At 41.0% G+C, this 23,585-nt stretch overlaps 3 protein-coding genes across 10 annotated transcripts in view; 1 reads left to right on the forward strand and 2 right to left on the reverse strand.

Moving 5' to 3' along the window:
- LOC135933975 (A-kinase anchor protein 200-like) overlaps window positions 1-8,090 on the reverse strand; it is a 34,531-nt gene extending 26,441 nt beyond the window's left edge. For 2 of the 4 annotated variants that reach the window (XM_065475462.1, XM_065475458.1), the window contains exon 1: window positions 7,814-8,088. The gene's annotated coding sequence lies outside the window, so the exon portion shown is untranslated. Of the gene's footprint in view, window positions 1-7,813 lie in introns of all 4 variants that reach the window. The other 2 variants (XM_065475461.1, XM_065475460.1) reach the window with 2 other exon arrangements.
- A 202-nt stretch (window positions 8,091-8,292) lies between these two features.
- On the reverse strand, window positions 8,293-11,168 carry LOC135933974 (sphingosine-1-phosphate phosphatase 2-like). Of its 2 annotated transcripts, none has more exons than XM_065475457.1 (9): window positions 10,965-11,168; window positions 10,870-10,903; window positions 10,715-10,799; window positions 10,245-10,626; window positions 9,918-10,081; window positions 9,772-9,861; window positions 9,549-9,721; window positions 9,362-9,494; window positions 8,293-9,306 (listed from the first exon to the last, which is right to left on the reverse strand). In XM_065475457.1, exons 4-9 carry the CDS (start codon window positions 10,615-10,617, stop codon window positions 9,028-9,030), a joined length of 1,212 nt encoding a protein of 403 aa, XP_065331529.1. In that variant the 5' UTR covers window positions 10,618-10,626; window positions 10,715-10,799; window positions 10,870-10,903; window positions 10,965-11,168; the 3' UTR covers window positions 8,293-9,027. The 2 variants fall into 2 exon arrangements, with proteins under 2 accessions (XP_065331529.1, XP_065331528.1); XM_065475456.1 differs by having other exon boundaries at window positions 10,715-10,813.
- Window positions 11,169-12,075: 907 nt separating this feature from the next.
- On the forward strand, window positions 12,076-23,190 carry LOC135948162 (uncharacterized). 4 transcript variants are annotated; one of them, XM_065497282.1, is made up of 16 exons: window positions 12,077-12,349; window positions 13,182-13,416; window positions 13,477-13,648; window positions 15,142-15,671; window positions 16,374-16,802; window positions 16,898-17,039; window positions 17,113-17,285; window positions 17,976-18,088; window positions 18,140-18,200; window positions 18,258-18,442; window positions 18,498-18,630; window positions 19,163-19,384; window positions 19,543-19,860; window positions 21,006-21,096; window positions 21,547-22,521; window positions 22,981-23,190. In XM_065497282.1, exons 2-15 carry the CDS (start codon window positions 13,207-13,209, stop codon window positions 21,870-21,872), a joined length of 3,105 nt encoding a protein of 1,034 aa, XP_065353354.1. In that variant the 5' UTR covers window positions 12,077-12,349; window positions 13,182-13,206; the 3' UTR covers window positions 21,873-22,521; window positions 22,981-23,190. The 4 variants fall into 4 exon arrangements, with proteins under 4 accessions (XP_065353352.1, XP_065353354.1, XP_065353355.1 ...); XM_065497280.1 differs by having other exon boundaries at window positions 12,076-12,349; window positions 17,976-18,200; XM_065497283.1 differs by having other exon boundaries at window positions 12,081-12,349; window positions 16,374-16,502; window positions 17,976-18,200.
- Window positions 23,191-23,585: the final 395 nt, after the last annotated feature.

Raw genomic sequence — 23,585 nt, forward strand, 5'->3', positions numbered from 1 at the left:
CTCTGCTCCGCTCCGCTCCGCTCCGCGAGTGCAGTGCAGAGAAAGGGACGCTGGTGAATGCATTCGACGCTGCTTATCAGATGCCAGATAAAAATACTCGACGAGGAAGTTTTCAAAACGGCACACTTGGTGGGGGATAAAACGGTAATTGGCCAAAAAGCAGCTGCCGTGATTTTCCATCAGACAGATTTTATTTTTAGGGGTGCGATAAATCATAATTCGATCGGTGTGAAGTTTTGGATGAAAGCAAGCCATTCGTATTTAGATCATTTTCAAAGAACGTCTGGAAAAAAGAGTTGCCGAGCGAAGAATCGTGAGCAATTGAGACGAGGAAAAAATGAAACAAGAGCCCTTGTTGAGCGCGCAAATCTGATGCTCGGGCGTTCGATCCTCTCTCTTTCTGCTAGCAGCAGCAATTAGACGGAAAAAGCGCGCGAGCTGCCGCGAAAGGGCGGCCTTGAGTGGCCTGTTGCCGAAATTAGTTCCAGCCGCCACCATTATTTTGATTGCAATTGCAAAAAGCGAGCGAGAGAACGTCTCTCGTTCGCTCCAGCCGCGTCTGTCCCTTCCTCCGTGTACGTATCTTGCGCCGCATCACGATGCATCATCGCAGCCGCAGCAGAGCTGCTACGGCGATGCCACATCTGCGAAACGACGTGCGCGGGGGAGGAAATGCTGGGCAGATGTGCACATGAGAGAGAGAGAAAGAGTAGCAGTCGGTGCAGAGCCAAACCACCCCCCGCGGACCAGAGCGGTAGGAGTGCAACGCGCCTACAATGCCACACGCACGAAACAGCCTTTTTGCTGGAAATTTCTGACGGATCGAACGAATTGGAAATTTCACACATCGCTTTGAGTGTGTTTAGAAAGCAGACCCTCTCTACAGAGCGACTCTATTCTTTTTTTAAAACTGAACAAAAATAAAAGGTTGGGGGTGGAGGGCTAAGAATCGAAACTTTGAGGGACCCTGTTTATGAAAGAAACTGACTTCCTGCTCTCAAAAAACTTCATCCTTTATTCCTCCGTCATAAAAGAACCCTATTTCATGGGGAAAACATGACTGACCCCAACTTTAGAGGACGTTATCATAAAAAAAATCTGGACAGTAATTTTCAACTTAAAAGAGACTGGCTGTTTTTTAAAATGATTTCCGTTTATCTGGAAATGAGCCAGTTATCCCTGGAAAGCTGCTTTTCGCGAACGAACAGAGCAAATTCCCGCTCTTGCGAGTGGAATATTAATAGCCCCATAATGAGGATCAGCAGGGATTTGAATTAATTTTCGCGGGCTTAGTATAGAAGCAGAGCACGTGGCCCCGTGTTCCCTCCATCCCACCCTCTCGCTTTCACTCTCCCGTAATAAATGTAACATTACTGCCGTTCGCCTTTCAACTTTTATTTTTCAGCATACAAAACGATGCGCAGGGAAAACACATAAAAACGGTGATTCGGAAAGCAACGAAAATAGCCGACGGACCGAAAGGACGCATTCTGAAAGATCTATTCAAGTCATCAAGGTTTCCAGTCAGCTGCAATGCGCCACAGAAAATTGGACTCTGTTTAAAAAAGCCAATTTAATCTCGCCTCAAGCGAGATTTGTGCTTTTCTTGGAACGATAAGCAATTAGCACGAGGAAAAAAATTAAATTAATTTCACAATCGCATTTGTACAGCGTAAAATCAACTAATTTTTTTGTCTACAAAGTGAAGCTATAATTAAATCATAAGGCGTTCCCATAGGGTCTATATGCTGACGAGCTGTAAATTTTTCAACAAAAATTATGCAGCAGCTTGTGTCGCGTGCACGCGTGTGATAAGCCAGCCGAGGGCGAGGGGGGCGAATTAAAACGTCACGGAAGGGGGTTGCAAGTGGAGAGTAATTAATAAGAGGCCGATAACATTACACTGGCGACTCACCAGGGCTTTATACACTGCTCTTCGGAGAAATATAGTGACAATCGGGCGTCGTTATCAGTCACAAAGTTCAAGCCCCAACAATAATCGTGTGTGTGTTGTTGGAGAGCGCGCGCACTCGGCAGGAAGCTGGCCGCCAGATACTGAATCGTTCCTGCAGCCTGACGTGCGTCGCATTTTAACGGATATGTTTGGTCAAACGCGTTGACGACAATGCAAGTGCACCGCGGCCACAAGAAAGACGCGCGGAAAAATCACCAGATTCGCGCGATTAAGATCCACACCCGTTTCAAGGAGTGGTCAAGCCGACAATCTAGCCCAGAATAGAATTGATGTCAGATTTCAACATTTCTTGAGGACTTCTTTAGAATTGTACGTACAAGCGGAAACAAGGAAAAAGATTTTTAATCGAAATGATAAACGCTCTTGATAGTGGCTCAATTTGCGGTATCTGCACGAGTGCGCAACACACGCTGCTTCCTCCGATTCAAAAACGCTGATGAATGCAAAAATTTGCAAGCTTGACTTTATCTCATTTTGAGGTTAACGATATTTGGGTGTGGTTGGAAGGAGTTAATTTGTGCCGCTTCACCTGATTGTGAGCTCGTCGTCTCTGAATGAGCGAAATTCAACCCCGGTCTGCGAGACTCGCAATTCGGCGATCGGGAAAAAAAGAGCGCAGGTGCTGAGTAGCCCCGGCCGGACCGGTTCGGCGGCAATTTTCCTGCGCCGCGAAACCCCACACCGTCCTCAGCACAGAGAGGCACAGGGCGTCGCACTATGCAAATACGTGCACCACTTCCGCGTGCGTTTCTTTCGCCAGCTTGCGTGTGCGGCCACGTGTTCGGCCGACATCTGGAAACGCACGACCCCTGCCATTGCAGTGCAGACGAGGGTGGGTGCGTCGTGTCAGCCGAGCGGGCCGCGTTTACGTGGGAGGGCTACCAAATTGGCCTGAGAACACGTCGTAAAAATCAAAACACGCGGCCGGCACACATTTCACGGCAATTTCCTCACCCCCGGTCTGCCGCAGCTTCTCAAGATTAGATTTACGATCGGCCGACGGATGAGGTTCCTCCCTACGAGATTTGCACTTAATTACCGGCCATTAGTGCGGCTGCTTTCTTTCTCAGTCGAATGTCGAATTGAATGAAAATTTCAATTCTGACAGGGGGATGGGCGTTTCGTTTGAGTGATGGCCGTCGCCAGCCACAATGCTCAAATGACAATTACTATTATTGGCAAATTGGCCGCGTCGCGCCGGCTTCAATCTCGTTAGCCTCGCGCCAAACAATAGAGCAGCCAAGGAGAGGAACGAGCAAGCGAGCGGCGGCCAATTTATTTTCCGTCCGTCCAGGGCGCCGATTGAATTTAAATTTGGACAAGTCGCGAGAGTGATTTGTACTTGCTTGACATCAGGATTTCCGCCACACGTCGCATTGTAACCTCAGAGTGCGTTGAAAAATCACGAGAGAAGGAAATTGGGCAGCGATGCTGACTGCAGATAATAAGCAGCAGCACGCGTGCCTCGTGCATATTCATTTTCTGCCGAATCCGATCTCTCGCGTCGATAAACCGCCTTTTAAACGTTGCGCTCACGATTAAACCAGCCTTTTACAGGCTCAATTCTAATTCAATTGAAAGAGGAAAAAATAAACGAGCGAGGTGTGCCGGCAGAGATGCAAAATAAATAAACTTTCTCTGCGGGTTTCTTCATTAATTCCCAACGGCTAATTAGTCGCTTCTTCTACTCCGTGATAGCGAAACATTTTTTTGTTTATCGATCGGAAAGTGCGAGAGAGTTTATTCATCCCAATTTCACCTTTGGTCAGCGGCAGGCGTCGTCGTCCGCCGAAAAACTCCACACCTATGTGCGCTCGTTTCCTATTCAAATATCGACACTTCCTCTACCGCTCGCCGTTCAGCATGCTAATTCCAAATTTCTTCCACTCCGCCTGGCAAAGCGCCCGCTTCCCTAATGACCATCGCGTATCAAAATTTAAATCACACTCGAGGTCTGCCGTCGGCGCATTGTTTGTTTGCCTTGCCGTTGGGAAAACAAGCAACAATCGCAATAAAAAAGTTAACTGCGAAAAAAATGGCGCGCCGTGACCAGCAGAGCGGCTAATTTCATGTACAGGGGGAAAATCCATTTCGACCACGGCAAAGAGGGAGGAAGCGTGGGTGTGTGCGGAGGAAAGAAGACGTTCCTTGTTTGGCGCTCGCCGGCCACTCCTCTTTCGCACCGCAAATTGAAGGAAATTACCCGGCCAGCATCTTGTGAGATCATTTTATCAAAATGATTTAGGAGGAAGCGCGTGAAACGTGACCAATTTTAGCTTCGTTGCGCTTTGCGCCTTCCGCTCTCACGCACCCTGTACTTAAAAACTTCAAACGCATTGTGTTTGCGCAAATATTTTTATTTTTAAATTTCCAAGTGGTTTTGGGTTGATCGTTAAAAATAAAAATAAATGGGGAGAGCGCAAGAAGCGTTTGCATTATTCATTAATCTCGTCTTGAAGCCAAGTGAATCACCAATCGATTGCTCTCGAAGGAGCAAGAGTGTATGATTTGTTTCGAGGCGTGAAGCCGCTTGCAAACTGTCAATTTCACGCTTTGGAAATGCGTGGGCATGGGCACAGCACACCAGGCAAATAGTAAATAAATAAATAAATTGCGGCCACTTCTAAGAACGGCAGTAAACGCCATTGCAGGCAGACAGGGAGCTACCGAGCTACAGGCACATGTGTGTGTGTGCTTGCTTGGGTCGTGAGAAGCACGAGAAAAAGTCAACCCTGGCTGCTTGAGCAACTGCGGCTGCTCATCGGGAATGTGATAAACAGAGAAAAAGTCAGTCGGCTGGCTGGCTGACACGCATACATTTCCTTTTGGGGGTGAGCCCGACGGCAAGGTGACGAAAGACTGCGCTGGAAGAATGCCCTGATCAGCAACAAAGACTTTATTTAAAATAGTAATGCGCACATTGCAGAATGAGCAGCGAATGACCGTGGAACAAAAGAGACACTGACGAAACGCTGGCCTTCTTGGGACAGGTAAAAAAATAAAAAAAAAACAGTGAGCGAGGGTGGTGCAACGACGCTTCGGCCTGAAGGGGAAAACACCTGAAAATATATACGTAACACAGCTCGCAACTTACTAAAAAAAGTGTGTTTTCGGATACTCCATCTTGTTGTTTTAAATCGTTGTGAAAAATATTTGAAATGTCCGAATATTGCTAGATTCGACAAATGATAACACACATGACATGTGTTGTCATATGTTTGACTTTGATTTATGGTCAATATTAATTTTGTAGCTACTGGCTGTACAAACTAGGAAAATATTACTCATGTCACCTAGAAATTTAATTGATTGAAAATCTTACAGAATTATGCTTCTTGCATTGTTTGTTGTTATCAGTAAAATAAGTTAAAACATGTTTTACTTATCACTCTTTCTTGTTAGAACATTTAAAAATCAACACCAAGATGTGGAATTAGCTCTCTTACATAAGTTTCCTCGTGAAAGAGAGAAAAAAATGTAAGCTACAGTGTCAAGTCTCGTTTTTCCTTTTATGTGAGGCTCGGTACAAATGTTTCACACCTCAAGCGAGCGAGCATTTTTCTGACAAGACGTTCCACTTGGGTGGTTGTGACAGCGGGCAGCTGCTTTTCTCAATCGAACCAAAGTGAGGCCCACACCACACCACACCACACCAATCAGGCCAACTAAGTGTGATCGCTCCGTGAACGTCACCCTTTACATTATGACAAATTGTAATGTGGAATGTGGCTGAGTCAATTATTAACATTATTGTTTTCTCTCTGTTATTCACGCTCGTGTCGGCATTCCGAGAGAGCGAGCGAGAGGCGAGCATGATTAACGAATGAGTAAGCAAGCAAGAGGCAGCGTAAAAGGTCACAACGGCTTACCTCCAAGATAAGCCGCGGCTCCAGCTGACTAGGATGGATGAGTGGGAACGAGAGCGAGCAAAGTTTCCGGCTGGCTCTGACTCAATGGGTGGCGGTTGCGGGACGCCACTTAATTGCCACTGTGATTCAGCCGAGGAATTTTATCGGGAGCAGCGAAAACGACTCACCTCGCAATATTACAGATTAGAAAGGTCCACTCGGCGTGTAATGGGCGCTCGCTCAAGACTGAGTTGACCGAGCGCGGTAATTGCCTCTTAAAGCTGTGTTACTCGAGACGCAAACAAAGCAGAAAAACACGCTTGATGAGCGAAAAATTCTCAGATTAGTTACAACGTGCTGCCTTTCAAGCTATTTATTCACCGCTCTCTGCTCATCTTTTTGTTGCAACGGGGCAAAAATTATGAAAATAATAAAAAAATCCTGTTTGCCACTGCTTATCAAAATATTTTCATCACTTTTACGCAATTCTTGCTATTATTTTCCGTTTCGTGTTGTATTCAAAGGCAGCGTTTGGGAAATACCATAATAAATTATCCCCCTCATAGAGTGGTAAATTCCGTCAGTAGAATTATACCGGAAATTAAAAATATTTACATATGTTCATGTGTCGTCCGCTTACAGTTAAATAATTTTGTCTACTCTTTAATACTTACCAGGCAAATTACTCTGGCGCATACGAAAATATACGGTTCAAGGGTAATAAATCCCATCTCTAGATTTCGAGAGTAATAAAATTAGTTAAAATATAAATAGGTTTAGCACTGTAAAAGGAGAAAAATTTATTCCGCGTGAGCGAGTTTGTTTTATTCTCACAACACAGACGAGTTTATATGATAAGAAGTGTCTATTCCGAAACAGAAAATAGAAAATATTTTCCGATTACCACAACCAACATTAAATATTATGCAAGCGGAGCAAGAGCTATTATCAAAGCAAGAACTATTTTTAAGTTGATCGAGTAATATTTATGCCAGTTATGTTGTGAAATCGTGATTGTTTGCCGGCTGCTACATAAAACCCAAAAACGGCATCGAAATTTTCAAGATGAGGAAAATTATTTCAAAAAATTAGGCAACTCTGACGAAATTCCCATTCTTTCTTTCACTCTTTCTCAATCCACTCCATTCAAGATCAGAAAAAAATTGAAAGCATTCGGGAATTCGTTCTCAGGTAGCTTCCTCGTTGGAAGTGTCTGCTCGGAATTCGCGCGAGGCAAAAGGCAGAGTGTGTCTGTCGCCTCCTCCATTTTTATTTCGAGAGGAATGCTGGAGGGCCACGCAGGTTGAATGACTGAGTCGACCGTGGTCGCCGCTGCCGCCGCCGCCGGACGACTCGTTCCTTCTTCCTTGCAGGCAAACCTGCTGAATTTTTTTCCGCCTCATCTCATGCTGGCGAGAAACAGAGCAGATGGCTCAGCTTTCGACCAAAGCGCACGCTTGCTCGAAATTCGTTCGGCGGACGGAAATTCGGCGCGTCAATCTTGATTTCGGCTATTTGCACAAACCGGTTCCCACAGCGTTAGTGTAAAAATTAGCACGGACTGCTCGGATATTACGGGGCCGTGGGAGCTTTTTAACATATTTGCCAAGAATTATCGCAGCATCGCCAGGGAACAAAGCTGATGGTTGCAAAATCATCCGGACTGAAAAAAAATTTGAATTCCAAGTGCGCTCATAACCACAACTACAAACAGTCGCAAGTGCGACATTTTTCTTTAAAATTCCCCTGAGTTGAAATTGAGATGTTTTCGACAGAGCAAAGCGTTAAGTTTGGGTTGGCCGGCGACTTGCACGATGGGTTCAGGTGTCTGTACATTCACGGCCTCGCCGAATTTCAAGGCTGGCCTGTCTACCGGCGCTCAAGCACCATCCGCTTGCGCCAGACAGACGGATGTGCCGAATTCGACACCGCAACTGACGCGATTTCGGCGTGAAACAATTGTTGACAAAAAAAAGGGAATCATACTCACTGTTAATGCGTAGCTCGGTGGTTGTCTGTTTGTGCTGTTATTGGCGGAGGTCAGGACGGGTCTGCAGCATCCAGCAGACGTATCCTTGCTCGAAAACGGCGAATACCGATCACCACTGACTCAACCTCAACAATCACCACACTCGGCGGCTCGAGTTCTGTTACCAAATTCGAGCAATTGGCTTGGCAAGCAGTGCTTTGGTTTCGTAGATCGCGCGTCCACTCGCGTGCAGCACACCGGCTTTCTGATCGTTTTCACGATGGCAAACGAATGCTATGCTTGCTCCCCGCAGGCTGCCTGCGCCGCGCGCCTCCTAGCTGCTTTCCTATTGGCCGCTGCAAATGCGCACTCCCATGCTTGACGCTTGCGCGGACTACCAACCTGACGGTGCTAGATGACAGCAGGGTGTGGCACTAGGCAAATATTTTTACCTCTATCTTGATTTAGGCATAATGAAGTTTAATTCTTATACAAATATATTGGTTATGAAATTGTCGTTTTTATTAGTTCAAGAGCAAAACAAGCAAAATGTCCAAATCTTTGCCACTTCTTCATCGAGGGTTGGTTCGACTGCTCTCGGACTCTGAATTTAAATTTTTAGGGGGGAATTAGGAGATGCTCCGACAGGCATGAACAAACGCGAGGGGTTGATCCATGCAATGACTCAGAGGGAATTAAAATGATGGATCGCAAAGCAAATGCTGGGGGTGCCTTTGGGGTGGGCACGCACACGCATTGTATCAAAGCAGATGAAAGGGGCCAATTTACTGTTTGCTTAACTCTTATATACACTCAAAATGAAATTATAAAGCATCACAGGGTTATATCCAAAAAAGCTACAGAGCGCCAGACAGCTAATGCGTTTAAACAACTGTTCTAAATAAAAATTTCATTATCTTATTTCGTTCTTTTATATATATTCACGGTCATGGTTCAAATCCGTGACATTCTGATTATGTGGTTTCAGCTCAAGAGATAAAGAGTTTCCTGTTCAGAGAATTGCTGCAGTAGATAATGCTCTGGCTTAATAGAGCCAAGCAAGAAGAATTATCTAGACAATTCTAGCTGCATTAAATACAAAATTTGAACTTCAGAATCACCATTTTAATGAGATTCACAAAACAGAACCGTCCACCCCGTCCTTTGTGCACTAACAAACAACCATAATATATTTAATAAACGCAAATTACTTTAAACGTGTTTTTGGACAGGAGCTAAATTTCTGTGTAGAACGACGGTCTCTCAATACCAATGAGTCGGAAAGTGTTTGGCTGGAGCCATATGGTGTTGATGCCAATGGCAAAGTAGGTAATAAACTTGTAGGTCAACTCGACAATGGTTTGCCGCTGGTTGGCCACGTCCCTTTGCTTCATGGAGTCGCGGTCCAGCTGCAGCACAGCGCACATTGTAATGTACGAGGACCACCTGAAGATGGCCCTGGTGGCAATTGTGCAGCAAAAGCCAATCACAGTTCTCAGCAAGAGAAGCCCAAACTGGAGAGTTTAAGTTTGATTAAGGCAATTATTATTGCTTGACATCTATTTGTACCATTTGATATGAAGGCCAAATGATGGTGTAAGGCGGCTGCAGCAGAGATTCTTGCATGAAACCCATTTTGTAATTCAGCCAGGAAGCCAGTTGGATGCCGGAGCTCACTCCGATGATGACAGTAGTGTCACCCCTGCGACAGGAAATAGTGTTAAAAATCAGAAAAATTTAACAAAGGCGGGCGGACCTAGTGGGCGTCCACTTATCACTCTTTGGGGCAAGTATGACGAGAAACACTGCAGCTAAAAAAATAATGTACGGAGACCAGTCCGAAGTCAAGATCCACGGATCCAAAGCGTCTTCCAGAGGAATGATAGGGATCATCAGCAGGGTGACGAGCACCAGTCCACCAATCACGTCCTTTGAGTAAGTTGTTCATTTTCAATAAAAGCACTCTCTGTTAAACTCACTGATATGGAATGCATTCCAAGATACAGTCTGCTAACACAGACGACGGCACACCAAGTGATGGCAAACATCAGTCCAATGGTAAAATTATACTGGAATAACAAAAAATATTTGGTAGATTAAATTTGACACTAGCTTGAAGACAAACCTGGTAACGATTGACTGTGTAAAAGAGGATTGAGAACGGGATGGCCACTCCAACCATGGCATGTGTTGAAGGCATCCCATACTCCAGAGACCATTTCTTTTGGACTCTAATGGCTGGTGGACACGCTGGACGGGGCCATCTCACAATGTCTTTGATACCTTGTCCTACATCAAACATAAATAATTACTCAGATGCAAATTTGTTTTGGAGGCACACGAAATAATGACCGAATAAGCATTGCACAGCGGAGAGTGGATTTTTCCTCAAATTATAAATTTAAGGTTTCTATATTTTTAATAAAGAAATATAATAAAACATGAAACTCACCTATGTACATAACAATGGCCCAGACCATTACAAATCTGCGTCCAACCGCCCCGTCCACATTCCAAAACCAAAATGGAATGAAGCAGGCGTAAAATATTTCATCTCCGAGTATCGTGCCGAATGTGAAGAGGTAATACCAGAACTTATTGGTCACTACAAAGTCTTTAGTATCCGCTTCGGAGTCAGACGATGGCAAACTTGCCGGCTCGTTATCATCCGACTCTGATTTTGACTTGCGGCGCCGCAAGTTGAGGATTTGCCGTTTTTCTTTGACTCCATTGCTCTTTAGCTGTGTTTTTCGGTAAACTCCAAAGAAATTCTGGATGCGAAGAACCAGGTGAGGGTCGTTTAAGGACTCGATCCAAGCCCACATATTCAGAATCTGTAAAGGCGGTTTCATTTTAGACTGATCTGCCGACTGCAGGTGAGAAACAAAAACACTGATGCTACTTTATGTAAGTGATACGTACCCAGGTTTCAAGCACGAGTGAATCACTAAATGCGTAAGCCTAGCAGATCATATTGTTATCTCTTTTTTATCAGTCTTCCTGTAATCTGCCGATCAGAATCTAAATTAGTATGGTGTTATTATGTATTTAAACGTCTCCAAACAAAGAATTCGCACCACTCCGAACGCCTTGGTGTCGTTATCAGCAGCTCTAAGAAAGAGATTCACCACGAGTCAGATTGCCATAGCTTTCCCTATTAATCAAAATTTACCTGGCCACTTTCTGCAAGTCAGTAAAGCCGGGAATCGGTTATCAGTTGACGGAGAAATGAAAAATAATATTGCTCAACATACCGCTCGTGGAACCACCCCCGACCAGCTGCTGCGGCTCGGTTTGCCTGGCGCATGAGGATGAGGTGAGGAAAATCATGCTGGAGGATACTCAAGCGCCGCGTATTAGATAAACTCTAAACTATTTTTGTCTTTTTTGTCGCCTGGCGCAACAGCTTTAGCATTTTGAAGCCAAAATTCTTATTATTTGGCCTTTGGTTGTTTGGTTCAGCTGGGCCTATGCTAATAAGCGAAAAGCATGAGTGAACAAGAAGAGCGAGAATTCCGACATTTACTGCGATAGATTTCTCCAGTTTAAAAGTCGGATAATGTTATTGGATTATTTTTAAATAAACCAGAACTTTCAATTGATGTACAGTTTACACAATAAAAAGATAAAATGGAAAAATTCAAAATATGCTTTTGCGTATCTATTTTTAAGAAACTATATTACACTAACATGATTATTCCCGTTTTTTTGACCATGCGATTGAAGCATGGAATTATAACACACTATTTTAAATCTCGTGGCGATGTGGCGAGATTGCTGCCGCTAGTCGCTAGTCGCATCGCTGAAATAAAATTTCAAGCATGCTTTTAACAGAAAAGCCTTTGTCTCAGGAAAGGAATCCGATTATGAGAGATTTTCTAGAGCAAATATTAAGGCCGAGAGCTGACAATAAATAGAAAACAATAAAATGATGAGTGAGCACGCTAAATGCCAGCATACTGCTGACAAGTTTCCATAAAAAATTCCAAAAATTCATATATTGTACAGTGAAATAATTTTGTGGCTTAAGTTCGTATCCACCAAGTGATGGATTGCTGATAAAATACATATTAATAAATATAATAGCGTTTTATTTTTAATTATTCTACGGAAAAAAATTATTTATCAAGGGCCGCAGAGCGCGTCATTAAATCAGTTGAATTATGTCCCCTTCCCTTTGTCTTTGCATAACCGCAGCTCAAGAAAATTCTTGTAAGCAAAGCGCAACTGGTGGGCAAAGTTGAGGGAAAAATATAAATTCTCCTCTCTCCTATCCTATAGGAGAGAGGACTCATGTTACATGATCATTCTTTCACTTTTGCTTTTGATATTCTGATTCAAAATTCTCTATTCAGCCTTAAATGCAATTTTCATTGCTTATTCGCTTATTGTTAGTCTGTCTCTTCAAGTCTTCAGCTCAGCGGGTCGTCATTATTCTTTTTCGCGAACTCAGCATTTCTGCTGGCGTGCAGGCGCAGGCTCGGGCCTGTTTTGTTAACTCGGATTTCGCCTCCATTCCATGAGTTCAAAGATTTTGTTCTGAACTGCGTAACAAAGGTAAGAAATGCAATAATAGCAGTCATACTCTTTAGCTAATATATATGAAGTTTGATATAAATGAAATCAGCCTCGAGTGGTCGCCTATTCCAAAATTTAATAGGAAGTTATGGATGTATGTATTTGTTATATTTTAATGTAAAAATTTTCAACCTGCCTCATGCAAAACACAATGCATAACACTTTCTTCTTATGTACCTATGTATGAAATGTATCTACATCGCGGTCGTTTGAGTCAGTAATGTATTGTACTATTCTGTTCTACACAATACCCATTAACTAATACAAATGAGCAGTAGAAAATAATTAATCCATGCATAAATACATATACTTTATGGAAAAGTTACAGTTAAAGTAGGGGTGGCGAAAACTGTAACTCTGCGGCGAAAACTGTAATTTTTCCATATGTAATGTACGTATTGGAGCATGCTTATAATGCATTGTCCGTTTCTCTGGCTTCAGGTTCTTGTTTTCCCATTTTATAGAATGTTTGCAGCATGTACAAAATACATACATACATACATAGTTGCTTTGGATTCACAACTCATGCCCTAAATGATACTTAAATAAATTTAACAGTGTTGTATTCATCCACTAAATCTTTATGCTAAAATCTAACTTACATATGTAGTTCAATTGAAACTGCGGTTTATGATGATTATGGAATGCATAATATCTATGTATTACTTCCCCATGTTGTTGCACTTTTGGGCAGTCTCAACCGTGATTTTGCTTTGTACTAACTAAATTAATGTTATTTAATGCGTTCTAACTTGTTCGCGCAGTGGAAAAGGTGACAGAACAAGTCTAGAAAATATTTTATTTTTTGCAGCACGTCTACATTTAAAAAAACGAAAATGGGCGGTGAGGACAAGAGAGCTGAATTTGAGCTTCTGAAGAAGCACCTGAAGAGTATAGTTGTTATGTCAAAGAGAGTGCTCACCCCAGGAGGCCTGGCACATGAATACCAAGATCAAATTGGCAAGCCGATGGACTTTGGTAAATTTGGTGTATACTCAATGGTCAACTTGTTGAAGCTGATGCCAGACACATTCATCTTGGTGCAAGTATTAATGAATCAATTTGAAAACATAATTATACTCATTCAATTTAATTTATGAATTAAGGCTGAATCGCAAGGTCGAAGTATATTGACTGTCCAGTTGAAGGACTTCAGTAAAGTGGGCCACATCCACGAAATGGTTGTCAATCAGCGCTGCAACAAAGTGTTTGGTATGGTCAAGACAAACTGGAACACGTATGCTCCCAACAATCATACAGCCAATAGACCAACACAAGGCAAGAAAACATATCATTAAATATTTCTTTTGAAATAAACTTAGATATTTGACAATTTTTCAAAAAGATATCAATAATTTTACTGGTGTGATCTTAAGTACTAACTTGAAATAACAGTAATTCATTAAATTTATTAATAATAATTTACTGGACACCAGCAACGTGCGACTAAATAACAATTTTGTTTCCAATATTAATTTGAGAAATATTTTTATAAACGAAGGAAGTTACTTCTAAACTTGCGCGGAAATTAATTCAGGATGGACAGCTATTATATTGCAATTTATAATTGTGTTAACAATTAGGTTGGTGGTTAATATCATACAATTTTTTGACATAAATCGGTTTTTTTATTGTAATTAATGGCCGCTTGAAATAGGTTGCTTTATAATCGCTGTTAAGTTTTCGTATTTACTAATGTGTTGAATCAGTAATTCAAACTGGAGCTGTTTTTTACTCTCTTAAACCTCTGCTCAGCACATCCCGTGGGATATGAGCTCTCCAAGTCCCAATTTCACCTCTGAGCAGATAACATTGGGTCCGAAGTGGCCGCAAAAGAGCTTGGGCTCTATGTGGCCATATTTTCGCTTCCATTCACTGGGGTGTTTTATTGAAACACCAGACTTTTTTTGTCTTAAAGCCGCTGGATCAGTGCGAAAACCAGCCTGCTTAGCTATTTGAGCATTTCTAGTCCCTTAATTAATCACCTTTTACCACCTCTGACAATGGACAGCCAGTATCCCCGAACTGCTCATATATCTCCCATTGCTTTGAATCTCTTAAGACTGAGAAAATGCCTTGAAAATGCGAGCCAACAGCGCGCTGGTTCTTTAAATATTTAATTTCATTACTTCCCAAATTAGCCATTTATTGTTAATTTAACTGGCTTAAAACCAGCTTTGCCAAGTCTGCTTTTTCGGAATACTGGCCATTAGTGAAAATTCTGAATGGAAAAACAAAATAAAATTGCATGTTTTTTGTGTTGTACAAGATTTCTAATCGAAAATGGTATAAAGGTCACACTTGGAAAACGCGTCAAAAGATCAGTTTTTGGGCACTGTCTTCCCATTTCACGTAGTAAATATTCGGGCAATCCAATTTTTTTTACATTTGATAAATATTGACTATTTTGGGGCAAAACCAGGCGCACCGAATTGTTTTTCGGAGGGTAAGTATTCTGCTGATGAGGCATGCGGAGCAGTAACAGCCGCTGTGCAGTACAAGTGCGTGATTTAATGTTTTCCCATAATATTCAATATTAACTGGCCAACATGAATTAGAATCCGAGCAGTGTTGAGCCATTTGTAAATTTTAAATATTATAGTTTTACTTTTTAAAGCAACAGAAATTTATCAGATTACCTCTTAACGCTTGTACTAAAACATATCTGAAGAATTCTAGATAAAAATTAAGTAGCTTCAGGCGTTTTCCTAGAAAAAAATTATCCTTACAGCGAATATGCATTTTATGAAATTATCCAACTGCCCACACAGACCAGGACTACACACCTCGTAGAAGCCCAGACCGCTACTACCGCCCAAGGAGGCCAAGGAGCTCCAGTCCTGCGCCCCGACGTCGAAGTCACAGCCCTGAGCAGCAACGCCACCGTCGGTCTAGGTCACCCTCACGCAGCAAGTCTCGACCACGCCGGAGGTCGCGCAGTAGGAGACGCTCTCCCTCGCGACACAGGTCGGGCAGCAGGAAGCACCGACGCTCATCCACTTCTTCAGATTCCACCCATTCCTCGCACTCTACCACAACTTCTGAAGAGCGCCATAAATCATCTTCTAAGTTAAAGAAAAAAGTGGAAGAGCCGCCGCAAAACACCAACAACGCAACGAGCGGCGAGGAATGGGCTCCCACTTTAGAGAGCACAAGTGATGAGTCGCCAGTAAGGACTCAGCCGTCAGTAACCAGCAATCTGGAAATGTCAAAAATCACACAGTTGACCAGAGTCTTGATGGCAATAAATCTTCCTTTTGCGCCCAAAGGAAAGCAAGCCTCAGCTGAATCGGACCCAAAGGTTTTTAATTAATTATTATGAGTTTTTTCATGGGAACTATGCTTGTGAATAGCATTATAATTTTTTCGAAATTGCTAAAATAAATCTATCGAGTACTTAAAACTGGCGAGGGTGAAGAAATGGTCTGCAAGAAAACGCTAATAATCTAAAAAGTGTTTGGATTTGAATTTAAAATTTATTGGACCTACTTTATAGAAACCTTTATTTTATCATATCACATCTCCATATTTATTATAATATATGGGTGTCCCATTTTTTGGCTGTTAAATTGAATCATATATATACATACGCCTTTTAAAATGCGCTTTATTCTTATTCTTTGCAAAACTATTGCCCTTAACATAAGTAAACTGTAAAATTGCTTTACTACAGAGAGAGAGAGAGAGAGTACATTTTAAACCTTGAGTAAATTTGCCGATATGATTTTTGCACAATTTTTATTTTCACGTGTGATGTTGGGTTAGTTGAGAGGTTTCTGCTACCATAATTTCAGGCCAAAATATTTTATGTTATGTTCAAGCAGGTTAAAGTGCTTGCCCACTTTCTGGCACATTTTGAAAGATTTGATTTTAGAAAATCAATGATACATCAACAACTTATTCAGTTATGAATTAAAATATAGTTATTTAACATAGTGCCAGTGCCTAAAAAATAATGTAGAATAATTCTCGGAATTTTTAATCAAATTAAATAACATTTCAGGCAGCAAATATCTCTGAGAGAGGTACAAAGAGGTCAATGGACACAATCCCATTAGAAGGGAACGCGGCAACAACAACTGCTGCTGCTACTACCAGAGGAGATGAAATCGTTAACCCACCTGCAAAGAAGGTTGGAGAAGAGACCATCTCATCTTCTACATCCGCTAGCATTCCCCCCCTGAACCCTGCGAAACAAAACTTTGGCTCATTTTACCAACAAACAAATTATGTCAGTCAGTCTGTTCGTGATGATAACGACTCTTTGGATAGCATGTCTATCTCGACATTCTGCAGCCAAGAGCCGCGGCGTCCGCTGAACGCGCCGGTGCATGGCGCCACTCTGCCCAGTTATGTGCTGAGAAACCTGACTCGTTTGATACAGAAGTACCCAAAAGGAATTGAGGCTTCTCAGCTCTGCAATATGTACAAAGTAGGTTTATTTTCCTCTCTGCATGAATGTAAAATGAGCCAAAGTTAATTGCTGCTTTATTTTGATTTTCAGAATTAATTTTTTTCCCTTTCCAGACCTGCTATGACCAAGTTTTGAGAGTGCAAGACTATGGGTTTAACACCCCTGAGGAAATGGTCACCGCCATGCCTGGTCAATTCATCATGAGCGGCACAAACAACAACATCATGGTATCCTGCCCTGCTGGTGCCCCATCAGGTAAGAAGTGTTAAATGTGCGCAATTTTTGCACATATATTAAGATGTATGGCATTGGTGTGTTACTATTGCAGTCGCAACAGTCCCTAAAGCAACAGTTCAAACAGAAGTTGCCGCAGCCCCAAGAGCAGCAGTTCCTTCTGATCCACGCCGGCTTCTACCTCTGGACTTAAAAATGAGGATTAGAGAAATTTCTTCATCTTTCAAAAATGGCGCTACACCTGAAGCTATTGATCAGCGATATAAGGTATACTGGCGACTATTGCTTCCAAGGAAACCGATGTATTGTAACATCATGAGTTAAGAGATATCACTAGTGGATCATTTTTTATTCTTCTGAGTTTGTGAGTTATGGCGGGGCCCCAAAGGTTACAAATCACTTCTAAATTGAATGTGAAGCCAATTTTCATTCGCTATATTTTATAGGTAGATTCTACTTAACAAAAAAAAAAAAAAAAAAAATCAATCGGTGCGGGTCACTTTCACCTGTCCAGTTCAGTCCTTTATATTATTTAGACTACATCCGGGAAAATGACCAATGGCTCTGTAAAGGTTGGAGATAATTCATAATTTTTTTGTGTGACTGGGAGGTCATGTAGCTTTATTTTTCACGAAGATAAAATTAATAATTCCTGGGAGGCGAAAAAATGGCCACATTGGGCCCAAGCTCCATGTTATCCGCTTGGCGGTGTTATTGGGACCAGGTGAGCTCATAGCCCGACGGGACGTGCTGAGCAGAGGCTAAAAATAGTGTATGCTTCAATTAATTTTGAATTTGTCAAATTCTTAAAATCCAATCGTTGAATCGTAAATTCACACCACCAGGCATCATATAAGAAAGGTTACATGAATTCAAATGATTTCTTAAACTTTGAAATGTTATAAAAAATCAAGTTTGTCAATTAATGTCTTGTTAATTCTCATCTACTTGGAGCAGGCGCTTTACAACACTGGCCTTGATCCTGCTAGATACGGCTTCAACACTCTCAAGGAAATGCTTCAAAATATCGATGGGATTAAAGTGGAGACTTTGGGAGTTATGACTAGGGTGATGCCAAACATCAGGACCACAGCCCCCAATTTGATAGAGACCACTAGGGCGATGCCAAACATCAGGACCACAGCCCCCAATTTGATAGAGACCATTACTATAAACGATGAGGTGGAACCTCTAATAATTTTTCCTTTGATTTTAATATTTTCATTGATATTTTGCTAGTTCTTCATAGACAAGCATGATAGATTTGTCCGCGTCGGTTACGTCCTAGATGCGATGCCCAACAAGTTCACCCCGTCTCAGCCTAATATGTCTGTTGTTGTGTGTGAAGTCTACTCTCCCGCCCGCTTCTACATCCAATACCAAAAATTCCAGACCAAAATTGATATTTTGATGGAGGAGCTAAGGTACTCGCGTAAATTTGCAGTACATTTTTAATTTCTCATGGTAAGCTGCCTCCAGGAAATGCTACAGTGGCAATGTCAATGACTTTCGTCTGGCCAGAATGGAAGAGGGAGTGTATGTGGCAACACAATATATGCAAAAGTGGCACCGTGGTGTGATTAGCAAAGTTCTAAGCCACACTACAGCTATGGTATGGTTGTATATTTTAAATTAGTGTGTGCTCTTTGTTTTCAAGTAAAGTCTTATGATTGAGACCTACAAAAGAGAAAAATTCTTGGGACTTTCACTTCTTGGGAAATCACTCCTAAAACATGCTTATCAAAGAAAATGTTAATTGTTCTTGGCACTTTCTAAAAGAGTTAAAAGTCTTTTGAGAAGATCTTAGCATTTGCCAAAAATCAGTAATTTTGTAACTATTTTAACTGCTTAGCATATAATTTAAAATTTAAATACTCAACAACATGAACTTTCACCAGCTTTCATTATTTAAGTTTTAAGTTAGACCTGGAAATTTTTTGTCATGAAACTGCCATAATTATTTTTTCAGTCTTTTAAATATTCTCACCTCATTTTGTCTCTTCAATTATAGTGTTTAAAATTAAAAGCCATATTTTAACTGGAAACTATGGATTTTTTAATTTCCCTTCCTTGTAAGCTTCAAGAATCATATGAATTGAGGAGCGCCATCAAGGTATACCGATTATTAATTAATTTTGACATAGGTTTCCTATGTGGACTTTGGAACCGACGAAGAAAAGAACATCACTGACCTTTACTACTTGCTGGACAAGCCTGCGCTTAAAGTGCACATGATGTCTGCAGTAGCAGAGCTTAACAACGTGAAGCCTTTAGGACCTGAGGGTTGGACCACCACCGCTAGAGAGAGATTTTCTGAGCTTGTGGGTTCCAACTCCTTGGTTGCCAAATACAGGTCTGGAGGAACGGTGAGCATACTAAAATTATTTTATTGATATGTTTTCACACTTCAAGCTCGCCTATTAACTGTCCACAGTGCAGTTTAGATGTTTGAACATATTTTATGAATAAGTAACAACAAATAAAATTAATAATTTAATAATATGTTTAATTTTGATTCTTTAAGATGCAAGGCCAAACTTTGAAGCTTAGCCTGTCCCAAGTAGACATCACGACGCAGCGCATAGTGCTTGATGTGGCCGAGCACTTGATTAACGAGGAGCACGCCACTTACATCGAACCCATGGCCAGCACTAGAGTTGAGCTTGTACCTCCAGAGACCAGGGCGCACAACGCTGAGCCTTCCACGCCCAGCTTCCAGCAATCGAGTGTGCACGGCCGCTTTTCTAATGTCGACCTGACACCTTCTATGGAAGAGATGCATGCCCAACAGCAGGCTGTTGCCTTCACGGCCGAAGTTGGCATGGTGACCAGCATTTTGCAGGTATGGAGATATTCAAATTAAAATATATTTGAGATCGGATGCGAGTTTTAAATCGAGGTAGAACAATAAACAAAACAACGACGTACTTGGATTGTTTCTGATGGTCAATATGCTTAAGAATTGACCCCAAAATCGCCATGTTGTATGGTCTGGTCATGTATGTCTCGCAAAACCTAATTAACCTTGAAGTCCCCTTAGGGATGGGGTGGGTTCTAAACCCTTAAAATAAATGACCATATATTATATGTTAATCATATATACGACTGAAGACCACTACTTGCATTTTAGAGGTCTCACAATCAGCCAGCCGCCTAATTGTGGGATATGGTAAACCGTCGTAAATTTTGCCAAGCTTTTCCAGCTGCTGGTAAAAAAACTCGAAAAAAATTTAGAGATGTCCGCCTCTTTTGGCAAAACTTTACTTTTAAATTATATCTGCCGCCAAAAATTCGGTTGCAGTCAGCCGTGCTTAAAATCACGCGGCTAATGTTGAATGAATTTTACGTTTGTACACTTTGAACGTAACTATCTAGATAAAGAGGAAAATTCTCACCATTTTCATATGTTATTCCCCTTTTAGTGAAGAACATTTTGGCTACTTTAAAATTTTTATCCCTTTCAAAATGGAAGAATTTTGCTATATTTTCGAACTAAATATGTTACAGACCTACCTTGTTGGTCATTCATTGGGAATATTTTTAGCATGAATTGAGAATTGAAGACAATTTTAAAACTAATATTCCTCGACGATAAGAACACAATACATGTAAACTTGGTTGGGAAAAATCTCAATGTGAAAATTTGGCTAACTTAGAGCACCTGATAAATAGGCAATTCTTGGTTTCCTTCTGAAGTTTTTTTGCCATGGATATATATGCTCAAGGACAATACTCACACCAAATTTCCATACGTGTCAATAGTGGTATCCACATAGTTTAGGTAATGCCTGTTAAAAAATATTTTTTATAGATTGCTATATTGTTTATAGAATTAATTTATTGAGGTTTTGCATTGATTTTTAGCTAATGGAATATTTCTAATTTCCAAGGTTTTAACACTGTAATAATAAGGAATAAATAATAATGTCTTTTAGTCAAGTCTGTGTTGGTTAATTATTAATTTAATTTATGATTTGTTTTTTCTAGGACATCAATCGGAAATTGTCAACCAAGTATGGTGAGCGCGTGGTTGTGGAGGCACTTGAAAAAGTTAGGCTTAAGCCATTCGCTGACACTGGTAAGAATAGCATAATATACATATCATTTCCCCACATTCCTGCCAATTTTAAATATAGGTTTTCCTTTTTAATTTTTTTAAAAACTTTTGACAACAATGATTTTCAAAAATAAAATTATAAAGGGAATTAAATCGGTATTCAGAAAGGATTAAGGTTGAAGTAAATATAAAAGTAAGATACCTTTTCAATTTGTCTCAACAGGAAACTATATTAAAAATTTTAGACAATTTAAATGAGGTCAGTGTAACCTAATTCACATAGCGATTGACTGCACAAAAACTCGATATATTATGTACTTTCCTAAACTTTGGATCTTTTGCAAGACGTATGTGGGTAAATCGCCACAGATCCAAACATAGCCTTTTATTATGGGTTAAGAAATCCTTATCTAAGAGGGTAGCAATTTAACTGCTCCAATTTGTAACAATAAAACCCCCCTATTTTTTCAGATGTAACCACTCTGAGCCACATGAGCAACATGCTGTGGAGCAGCTTGTTTCCACCGCTCGCGCCTCTCGCAGCCGGTGGCCAAAACCTGCTGGACCTAAATAGCCGCTTGCCCTCCACCAGAGGCACCACAGTGGCTGCTGCCCCGATGATGCCAATGATGCCTTCCATGGTGCCAAACATGCAGCCCACAGCGGCTCGTGCCAACCTGGCAGCTCACCACCCACAGTTGGCGTCGATGATCACCCCCCAGGGCATCAGACCACCCATGGAACGCAAGCCCACTATCATGGACTTGGTGAAGGCGGAATGTGGTAATAGGCAATAGCACACCCTTCTATATTAAATACATTATTAAGTAATTTTCAACATATCTAGAGTTAAAATATTAAAACCATATATTTTAAGTGCAAAATGTTCAAGATAATATAAGCAATGAAATTTAATTTTTTCAGTGATGGGTGTTAAAAAATAAATTTGCAAAAACTCTTGCATGAGATGTAGTCTTTTATTTAATTTGAAACTTATTTTGCTCGGGACAAATTCATAAATCAGCTAGCTAGCTTTCTCTTCCCTCTGCACTTTTTGCTATCTGCAGCCAACTCCCAATTTCTTTGGCGCACAATGAACTTCTGTTATGATCCAATGGGGAACAACCACAAAGTGTTTTGATTATTGTCACGCCAGAGGAGCACAAGCGAATAAAAAACAAAATTGCCGCTTTCTCTCAATTGAGCGGTGTGCGTTAAACGCTTGAGCCACAGCGTGTCTCTCAGGGATCGCTCCAGCTTTGTTCCCTCTCCATGCCAAACGCATATAAAAGGCGAGCACACGAGCCAAATGCAGCTAATTTTGATCTCGCGGTGCAATCATGAAGTTCCTAGCCGCGTTTGCCTTCGTCCTAGCCACTTTGTGCATCAGCCTCGGATGGGGCATGCCCGCACAAGACTTACAAACTGCTGCTTCAGGACACCACTGTGAGTATTAAAATGTTACAATGTGCTAATTTTAGATTTTAGACTTTTTTAGGGTCCATCGCTTTGAATACGAATTTTAATCTTGAAAATGAATCCAGGCAATTAAAAGTAGCAAAGCACTTTCCTAAAATATTAGGTTTTTTCTTCATTGCTAGTTTCATGCAGTGGAATTATTGGCTCTATTCCTCAATCTTCGTTAAAACTTTTTCATTAAATCCATTTAGCGCCTCATATAATCTTACAGATTAAATTTAAAACAATTTAAGGTGCAGTAGATTTCAGGCAAAGTTAATTTAATTCTTGGTTTGCCGTTGCTATTATTTAATAAATTTGTTTAGCCGATTTTGCAGCACATTTAATTCTTCATTAATCGATGAATTGTACAAATTTATAAAACTGGCCTTTTATTTTTCTTTTTAAATGACGTACAACAATCATAAACGATATTTTTTGTTTTAGCTCATGGACATGTGCAAATCAAGGTTTACCGCGGTCCTGACTCTGGTCATGGCAATGAGAAGGATGGACACCACGCACCCTTTGGATACTGGGTTAAGCAGCCTGCTGATGACGAGCACCACCACTGATCTGTTCAGCTCCAATAATTAATTCTATTTTTTGTAATTTTCAAAGATTATTTTTGCAAATAAATTGTTTTCCTGAAATTGATATTGCGTATATTTTATTTTGAAAAGAAAGAACAAGCACTTCCCAAAATATATCTAAGCAACAACTAATATGAAAATATATTACATATATGCTAATGATCTATGATTTTAATTTAAAAAGTTATCTTCGAAGGCTAATATTTTGAAAAATTCCTGGAGGTGTTGGTTCCTTTGATTTTCCCCATTTTAACTGTTCTCTTGGAAAGTTTTTGAATTTTGCCTTGGGACCAATAGAAGGAAAAAGATATCTTTATTGAAAAAATCCCATAGTGGAAATTTTCCATTTGTACGGCCAGGAAGTGATACTTTTTACAAATTTTGCGAGGAAATCAGTTAGAGCACTAGATTGTATTGCAATTGATCTCCATTCAAAATTTTCAAATTTCACTTCCTGCC

Source organism: Cloeon dipterum, chromosome 1, assembly GCF_949628265.1.
Source record: "Cloeon dipterum chromosome 1, ieCloDipt1.1, whole genome shotgun sequence".
Classification (NCBI taxonomy): Eukaryota; Metazoa; Arthropoda; class Insecta; order Ephemeroptera; family Baetidae; genus Cloeon; species Cloeon dipterum.